Here is a 9,541-nt window from a genome sequence, read left to right as displayed (position 1 = left end):
TGGTGTAGTCAGTATTCCCTGTGGTGTAGTCAGTATTCCCTGTGGTGTAGTCAGTATTCCCCGTGGTGTAGTCAGTATTCCCTGTGGTGTAGTCAGTATTCCCTGTGGTGTAGTCAGTATTCCCTGTGGTGTAGTCAGTATTCCCCGTGGTGTAGTCAGTATTCCCTGTGGTGTAGTCAGTATTCCCTGTGGTGTAGTCAGTATTCCCTGTGGTGTAGTCAGTATTCCCTGTGGTGTAGTCAGTATTCCCCGTGGTGTAGTCAGTATTCCCTGGGGTGTAGTCAGTATTCCCTGGGGTGTAGTCAGTGAAAGAAACTCCACAAAAACTTAAAGGTGGTCACCCTTTTGGTCACTTTATTAAATGTTATATTAAATACTTATCAAGATAGTAGCAGTTCAGATCAATCAATGAATGGCAACAAAAAACCTAGTTGGTGTATTTGCTAAACATGAGAAGGACATTCTTGGGAGGGCGACAGGCGACATTTCAGAAATACACGTTATTGTGCAAACGGAGGAACCCTGCCTCCTGTCGACCTGTCCACCCCGTCCTGTACCAGGGTTGGATTAGGATGCAACAAGTGGAACAGAAAGAGAAGGATGAACAGCACCCTGGGATATGGAGCTACGCTAGGCAACAACTTGACAACAAGAGCATGAGCTTTACAAAGAGAGAGAGTCCCGGGGAAGTGAGTGAGGGGCGAGGGAGGGGGACAGTTTGTTTAAAACGTCACGAGAGCATTCCATATTACCATTATAATAACCATGAGACAAATAGTGGAAATATTAAGGGCTACAAGCTAGAAAAATCATTCTCAAATTGAATTTACACAAAACTTTAGGAAATGGAATTAATGCCCTCATTTTGTTTTGTCATGGCTATGCATCAGAATCTCCCAAAGAGTTTTACAACACCAGCACATCTTTCTGCCTGCGTGTCTGTCTTTCTGCCTGCGTGTCTGTCTTTCTGCCTGCCTGCCTGCGTGTCTGTCTTTCTGCCTGCCTGCGTGTCTGTCTTTCTGCCTGCCTGCGTGTCTGTCTTTCTGCCTGCGTGTCTGTCTTTCTGCCTGTGTGTCCGTCTTTCTGCCTGCGTGCGTGTCTGTCTTTCTGCCTGCGTGTCCGTCTTTCTGCCTGCGTACGTGTCCGTCTTTCTGCCTGCGTGCGTGTCTGTCTTTCTGCCTGCGTGCGTGTCTTTCTGGATGCCTGCCTGGATGCCTGCCTGTGTCTTGGTCTGTCTGCCTGCGTGTGTCTTGGTCTGTCTGTCTGCGTGTGTCTTGGTCTGTCTGTCTGCGTGTGTCTTGGTCTGTCTGTCTGCGTGTGTCTTGGTCTGTCTGTCTGTCTGTCTGTCTGTCTGCGTGTGTCTTGGTCTGTCTGCGTGTGTCTTGTCTGTCTGCCTGCGTGTGTCTTGGTCTGTCTGCGTGTGTCTTGGTCTGTCTGCGTGTGTCTTGGTCTGTCTGTGTGTGTCTTGGTCTGTCTGTCTGCCTGCGTGTGTCTTGGTCTGTCTGTCTGCCTGCGTGTGTCTTGGTCTGTCTGTGTGCCTGCGTGTGTCTTGGTCTGTCTGTGTGTCTGCGTGTGTCTTGGTCTGTCTGTCTGTCTGTCTGCATGTGTCTTGGTCTGTCTGTCTGCCTGCGTGTGTCTTGGTCTGTCTGCGTGTCTGTCTGCATGCGTGTGTCTTGGTCTGTCGTCTGTCTGCCTGCGTGTGTCTTGATCTGTCTGCGTGCATGTGTCTTGGTCTGTCTGCGTGTCTGTCTGCGTGCGTGTGTCTTGGTCGGTCTGTCTGTCTGCCTGCGTGTGTCTTGGTCTGTCTGCCTGCGTGTGTCTTGGTCTGTCTGCCTGCGTGTGTCTTGATCTGTCTGCGTGCATGTGTCTTGGTCTGTCTGCGTGTCTGTCTGCGTGCGTGTGTCTTGGTCGGTCTGTCTGTCTGCCTGCGTGTGTCTTGGTCTGTCTGCCTGCGTGTGTCTTGGTCTGCGTGTGTCTGTCTGCCTGTCTGTCTAGGTGGAGGGAGGGTTCTACAGGGGATCTAATAATCTAGATGTTTAATATCCTAAAACAGTCCTGTCAGCACTATGGTCTCCCTCTGGGGGTTCTTTAGATAGACAGGCATTCATTAAAACTGTATCAAAACACAACTTACAGAATAATCAGTTCATTAAACAACCCCTTCTTTCAGGGGAAAGAATAACGTAATGCTTAAAAGCATTGGGACAAAAACATTTCCCTTTCCTTACGTTATTTTAAATACATGAAAACTGCAGACAGAAGAGAAGTTGAATAACATTAAGGCGGTATATACAGAATTTCAAATGACATTTCTAAAACGCCTTCATATAGTCCCTATACAAGTCATGTCATTCCCTGCTTCAGGAGACGGGAGAGCTGGAGGGAGTGGTGAGGGGCTCCGAGACCCTTCTCTCTGTGTCATCTCACCTCCCCAGTGAAGGAGGGTTGTAAGACAGCGGGCAACGTCCCAGATCCCACCCCTATCCCCTACATAGTGCACTACTTCTAACCAAAACCCTAGGGATCTGGGCTCCATCTAGTGCACTACATAGGAGACGGAGCAGCATTAAGGAGCAACCTACTGAGTGAGACAGTGAGGGGGCAGTGAGTGGGTCTGAGTCCCAAATGATACCCTATTGCCTAAATAGTGCACTACTTTTGATCAGAGCCAATATGAAGTGGATAGTGCACTATGTAGAGAATAGATAGGGGACTATGTGGAGCAAGCCCTGGGTCCCCCTCCCCTTACAGGTTGCCCTTGGAGGGGCCGGGGTTCTTGCCGCCCATGGAGGGGTGGGTGGGATGACCCTGTAGCGCCCCCAGCTGTTGGTACAACCCCAAGAGTTCCATCTGGCTCATCCCTCCAGCTCCCAGCATGCCGTTCATCTGGCTCATCAGCTGGGCCTGGTTGGCCATGGCCATCTGCTGCTCTCTCACCTTCCTGTTGGTGATCACCTTCTGAACGTACATCATTAGCTGTGGAGGGGAGGCCATCAGAGAGAGAGATGGAGAGAGAGGTTAGGACTTCTCAGGGAGAGGTTAGGACTTCTCAGGTTCCATCAGGTTCCATCAGAGAGAGACAGATGGAGAGAGAGGTTAGGACTTCTCAGGTTCCATCAGAGAGATGGAAGAAGAGGTTAGGACTTCTCAGGTTCCATCAGAGAGAGACAGATGGGGAGAGAAGTTAGGACTTCTCAGGTTCCATCAGAGAGAGACAGATGGAGGGAGAGGTTAGGACTTCTCAGGTTCCATCAGAGAGAGACAGATGGGGAGAGAGGTTAGGACTTCTCAGGTTCCATCAGAGAGAGACAGATGGAGGTTAGAGAGACTAGGTGGTCATCAGCCTGAACACTAGAAAGAGAAGCAGGAGAGGTTTAGATAGCAGGTGGAAAGGAAACGTTTAAGGTAGTGGTGTCGTGTCAGGTCTTGTCGTGCTAGCTTGTATCATATCGTGTTAGGATGTGCTAGCGGATGTCGGGCTAGGTTGTGTTGTGCTAGCTTGTATCATGTGTTAGGTCGTGTCGTGCTAGCTTGTATTATGTCATGCTAGGTCGTGCTAGCTTGTATTATGTCATGCTAGGTCGTGCTAGCTTGTGTCATGTTAGGTCGTGCTAGCTTGTATCATGTCATGTTAGGTTGTGCTAGGTCGTGCTAGCTTGTATCATGTGCTAGCTTGTATCATGTCGTGCTAGCTTGTGTCATGTTAGGTCGTGCTAGCTTGTATCATGTCGTGCTAGGTCGTGTCGTGCTAGCTTGTATCGTGTCGTGCTAGGTCGTGCTAGGTTGTGCTAGCTTGTATCATGTCATGTTAGGTTGTGCTAGGTTGTATTATGTCATGCTAGGTCGTGCTAGCTTGTGTCATGTAAGGTCGTGCAAGCTTGTATTATGTCATGCTAGGTCGTGCTAGCTTGTGTCATGTTAGGTCGTGCTAGCTTGTATCATGTCGTGCTAGGTCGTGTCGTGCTAGCTTGTATCGTGTCGTGCTAGGTTGTGCTAGCTTGTATCATGTCATGTTAGGTCGTGCTAGGTTGTATCATGTCATGTTAGGTTGTGCTAGGTCGTGCTAGCTTGTATCATGTGCTAGCTTGTATCATGTCGTGCTAGGTTGTGTCGTGCTAGCTTGTATCATGTTGTGCTAGGTCGTGTCGTGCTAGCTTGTATTATGTCATGCTAGGTCGTGCTAGCTTGTGTCATGTTAGGTCGTGCTAGCTTGTATCATGTCGTGCTAGGTCGTGTCGTGCTAGCTTGTATCATGTCGTGCTAGGTCGTGTCGTGCAAGCTTGTATCATGTTGTGCTAGGTCGGGTCATGCTAGCTTGTATCATGTCGTGTTAGGTCGTGCTAGCTTGTATCATGTCATGCTAGCTTGTATCATGTCGTGCTAGGTCATGTCGTGCAAGCTTGTATCATGTCGTGCTAGGTCGTGCTAGCTTGTATCATGTCATGCTAGCTTGTATCATGTCGTGCTAGGTTGTGTCATGCTAGCTTGTATCATGTCGTGTTAGGTCCTGCTAGGTCGTGCTAGCTTGTATCATGTTGTGCTAGGTTGTATCATGTCGTGCTAGGTCGTGTCGTGCTAGCTTGTATCATGTCGTGCTAGGTCATGTCGTGCAAGCTTGTATCATGTCGTGCTAGGTCGGGTCATGCTAGCTTGTATCATGTCATGCATGCTAGCTTGTATCATGTTGTGCTAGGTTGGGTCATGCTAGCTTGTATCATGTTGTGTTAGGTCCTGCTAGCTTGTATCATGTCGTGTTAGGTCCTGCTAGGTCGTGCTAGCTTGTATCATGTCGTGCTAGGTCGGGTCATGCTAGCTTGTATCATGTCATGCTAGCTTGTATCATGTTGTGCTAGGTCGGGTCATGCTAGCTTGTATCATGTCATGCTAGCTTGTATCATGTTGTGCTAGGTTAGGTCCTGCTAGCTTGTATCATGTCGTGTTAGGTCCTGCTAGGTCGTGCTAGCTTGTATCATGTCGCGTTAGGTCCTGCTAGGTCGTGTCGTGCTAGCTTGTATCATGTCGTGTTAGGTCCTGCTAGGTCGTGCTAGCTTGTATCATGTTGTGTTAGGTCGTGTCAGGCTAGAGGTTGTGATCTTACAGTCTGTTGCTTATTGAGGACGTCTCTGTAGACAGCTTCTCTTCGTTTGAGTTCCATCTCTACACTGGCCTGTCTCCCCAGAGCCATGGCCTGGACCTGGGACTCCGTTAGTGCTGGGTTCTCCTTCCACTGGGGGGGAGAGGAGGAGACTGGTCACACACTGTTCTGACAGACCATATAACCAAAACTTCCTCACACCTCAAGTCTTCAACACAGGTTCTTAGGAGGATAGACAACTTCAGTGATGGTGAGAAGGACTCCAGCACCCATTCAGTCCATCCCTCCCCCTCCAGATGGGGTCTTCTAGAGATGATCTAGTTACATTATATTAGGGTGTCCCTCCACCCCTCCTGATGGTGTCTTCTAGAGATTATATTAGGTTGTCCCTCCACCCCTCCTGATGGTGTCTTCTAGAGATTATCTAGTTAGATTATATTAGGTTGTCCCTCCACCCCTCCTGATGGTGTCTCCTAGAGCTGATCTAGTTACATTATATTAGGTTGTCCCTCCACCCCTCCTGATGGTGTCTCCTAGAGATGATCTAGTTACATTATATTAGGTTGTCCCTCCACCCCTCCTGATGGTGTCTTCTAGAGATTATCTAGTTACATTATATTAGGTTGTCCCTCCACCCCTCCTGATGGTGTCTTCTAGAGATTATCTAGTTACATTATATTAGGTTGTCCCTCCACCCCTCCTGATGGTGTCTTCTAGAGATTATCTAGTTACATTATATTAGGTTGTCCCTCCACCCCTCCACTCACCACTCTCCCGATGGTGTCCTCTAGAGATTCTCTGGGGAGGAACTTGAGAGCGTTGGTGGCCTCCATCACCTTCTGACGGCCCTGGTTGATCAACTCCTACAATCGTAGAAAAAAGATGCAAAAGTTAAAAAATAAATCTAGAACCTCTACTTAGAGTACTGGGTTAAATCTAGAACCCCCTACTTAGAGTACTGGGTTAAATCTAGAACCCCAACTTAACGTACTGGGTCATGGGAGGGCCACCAACCGGTGTGTGTGAGTAACATATCATTTGGTCAATTCGCAGCAGGGTCTGAAATGCAGGACACGGGGCTGGGCGAGTGCGTCTGTGACAGGGCAGTATGTGTGTGCGTGTGTGTGACAGGGCAGTATGTGTGTGTGTGTGTGACAGGCAGTGTGTGTGACCGGTACCTCCAGCTGAGGGTTGGACATAGAGGCCAGTGCGGCAACGTTGAAGGGGAAGTAGCTGTTAGCTCCTCCCATGTCCATCTGTCCTCCGTACGCTCCATGGTTGACACGCAGAGACAGACCCTGGGACAGAGACAGAGAGGGTTATAGAGACAGACCCTGGGACAGAGAGGGTTATAGAGACAGAGGGTTATAGAGACACGCAGAGACAGACCCTGGGACAGAGACAGAGAGGGTTATAGAGACAGACAGAGACAGACCCTGGGACAGAGAGGGTTATAGAGACAGACAGAGACAGACCCTGGGACAGAGACAGAGAGGGTTATAGAGACACACAGAGACAGACCCTGGGACAGAGAGAGAGGGTTATAGAGACACACAGAGACAGACCTTGGGACAGAGACAGACCCTGGGACAGAGAGGGTTATAGAGACAGAGAGGGTTATAGAGACAGAGAGGGTTATAGAGACAGAGAGGGTTATAGAGACAGAGAGGGTTATAGAGACAGAGAGGGTTATAGAGACAAATAAATTCATTAAAAATCCTACAATGTGATTTTCTGGATGTTTTTTCTCGTTTTGTCTGTCATAGTTGAAGTGTACCTATGATGAAAATTACAGGCCTCTCTCATCTTTTTAAGTGGGAGAACTTGCACAATTGGTCCTGTATCGACATAACCTGAAAGGCCGCTCAGCAAAGATGAAGCCACTGCTCCAAACCCGCCATTAAAAAAAAGACTATGGGGGACAAAGATCGTACTTTTTGGAGAAATGTCCTATGGTCTAATGAAACAAAAATAGAACTGTTTGGCCATAATGACCATCATTATTTTTGGAGGAAAAAGGGGGAAGCTTCCAAGCCGAAGAACACCATCCCAACTGTGAAGCACGGGGGTGGCAACATCATGTTGTGGGGGTGCTTTGCAGCAGGAGGGTCTGGTGCAATTCACAAAATAGATGGCATCATGAGGCCTGAAAATTATGTGGATATATTGAAGCAACATCTCAAGACATCAGTCAGGAAGTTAAAGTTTAGTCGCAAATGGGTCTTCCAAATGGACAATGACCCCAAGCATACTTCCAAAGTTGTGGCAAAATGGCTTAAGGGCAACAAAGTCCTGGTATTGGAGTGGCCATCACAAAGCCCTGACCTCAATCACATAGACAATTTGTGGGAAGAACTGAAAAGCGTGTGTGAGCAAGGAGGCCTACAAACATGACACAGTTACACCAACTCTGTCAGGAGGAATGGGCCAAAATTCACCCAACTTATTGTGGGAATCTTGTGGAAGGCTACCCGAAATGTTTGACCCAAGTTAAACAAGTTAAAGGCAATGCTACCAAATACTAATTGAGTGTATGTAAACTTCTGACTGGAATGTGATGAAAGAAATAAAAGCTGAAATAAATCACTCTACTATTATTCTGACATTTCACATTCTTAAAATAAAGTGGTGATCCTAACTGAACAAAGACAGGGAATCTTTACTAGGATTAAATGCCAGGAATTGTGAAAAACTGAGTTTAATGTATTTGGCTGAGGTGTATGTAAACTTCTGACTTCAACTGTATATACAATGAGATCATGTTTGAGAACTAACAATCACCAAAATAAAAGCTAGACTGTCAGGGAGAATTTAAATTCCAAAAACAAATAATTTAGCAGTTTTGATTTTGTGTTTGAGCAAAATAAATTCACTTTAAAAGGGCAACATTCTCTCAGCTCCATTTGTAGAATTGCAGGAAATTGCCTTAAATGTTAAACAATTCAAGATGGCAGCCTCTAAAATGGGCTCTACACGGCCACGGTGGGGGCCTCTAAAATGGGCTCTACACGGCTAAGGTGGGGGTCTCTAAAATGGGCTCTACACGGCCAAGTTGGGGGGCCAATGCAGACAGTTACATAGTTAACCAAATCTCTACCCGGACTAACTGTTTAGCAGTTTCATGGCTTGGGGGTAGAAGCTTTTCAGAGTCTGTCTGACTGACTGACTGTACCTTCTTCTCCGCCTCGTACTCGGCCCAGGCTGCTTTGCGATCCTCCTCACTGAGAGCCTCCTCTTCCTTGTGATCCAGCAGGGAGTCATGTTCATGATAGCCCACAATCTGCTCCTTATTGCTGTGGAGCAGCTCAGCTAGGAAGGGGTCCTACAGGAGAGAAGTTACAGCACGGTTAGGTTAAGGTCAGGTTAAGGTCAGGTTAAGGTTAGGTTAAGGTCAGGGAGTCAAGTTCATGATAGCCCACAATCTGTCCCTTATTGAAGTGGTCCTACATGAGAGATGGAGCAGTCAGCTCGGACACACACCATGAAACCACAACCGACAGCACCAGTTCTTTTTTAACTAATCAAAACCCTAAAAGTGGAGAATAAAAAATTCATTCTGTTAATCTGATCAGAGATGACAAAGTCCAACAGCTGGTTTGAGTGTTCTACTACAGAGTGGAACACCAGGCAGCTGGAGGAGGGAGGAGACAGAGATGGGGGGGGGGGATTGAGGGACAGGGGGAGGAGAGAGAGAAACGGGGGGGGGGGGGGGGTCAGTATTTTTTACTCTAAATAGGCCTGATTAGCAACAGCGACAAGATGGCCTACAGAGAGGAGGTAGGTACTCTGAAGGCGTGGTGCTGGGTAAACAACCTCTCCCTGAACGTTAGCTAAACAAAGGAGCAGATTGTGGACTTCAGGAGGAACCAGGCGCCATTCCTCATCAACGGGGCCTCCGTGGAGATGGTCAACTTCACATTCCTCAGCGTACACATCTCGGAAAAGCTGAAATAGTGTAACCACACCAACACCGAAGTGAAGGCACGACAGCAACTATTCAACCTCAGGGTGCTGAAGAAATTGGTCTGTCCACGATGGGCCCTCGATGTTCTACAGGAGCACCATCGAGAGCATCCTGTCGGGCTGCATCACAGTGTTCTACAGGAGCACCATCGAGAGAATCCTGTCGGGCTGCATCACAGTGTTCTACAGGAGCACCATCGAGAGAATCCTGTCGGGCTGCATCACAGTGTTCTACAGGAGCACCATCGAGAGCATCCTGCGCGGACCGTGGGGCTCTTCAGAGGGTGATACGTGCAGCTGAACGCACCATTGAGTGCACATTGCCTGCCCTCCAGGACATCTACACCACCAGGTCTTGCAGGAAGGCCTAGAAGATCACCAGGGACCTCAACCACACATCATGGCAAAGTGGAACACTGGCCAATAGTTTCCAGTGAATAGTTATGATGTATATCGTGTATTTATTCATCACTACTACAGTTA

The 9,541-nt window shown here is 48.0% G+C and overlaps 1 protein-coding gene across 1 annotated transcript in view; it reads right to left on the bottom strand.

Moving 5' to 3' along the window:
- Positions 1-327: 327 nt before the first annotated feature.
- The window catches only part of LOC139366599 (transcriptional regulator ATRX-like), a 96,536-nt gene continuing 87,322 nt past the window's right edge, over positions 328-9,541 (bottom strand). The window contains 5 exon segments of the mRNA XM_071104282.1: positions 328-2,976; positions 5,099-5,227; positions 5,863-5,958; positions 6,274-6,393; positions 8,268-8,417. Coding sequence (XP_070960383.1) covers positions 2,746-2,976; positions 5,099-5,227; positions 5,863-5,958; positions 6,274-6,393; positions 8,268-8,417 — 726 coding nt within the window. The 3' untranslated portion in view covers positions 328-2,745.

Source organism: Oncorhynchus clarkii, chromosome 14 (genome assembly GCF_045791955.1).
Source record: "Oncorhynchus clarkii lewisi isolate Uvic-CL-2024 chromosome 14, UVic_Ocla_1.0, whole genome shotgun sequence".
Taxonomy (NCBI): domain Eukaryota; kingdom Metazoa; phylum Chordata; class Actinopteri; order Salmoniformes; family Salmonidae; genus Oncorhynchus; species Oncorhynchus clarkii.
The sequence above is the reverse complement of the archived record's forward strand: the minus strand, read 5'-3'. Positions and strand labels throughout refer to the sequence as shown.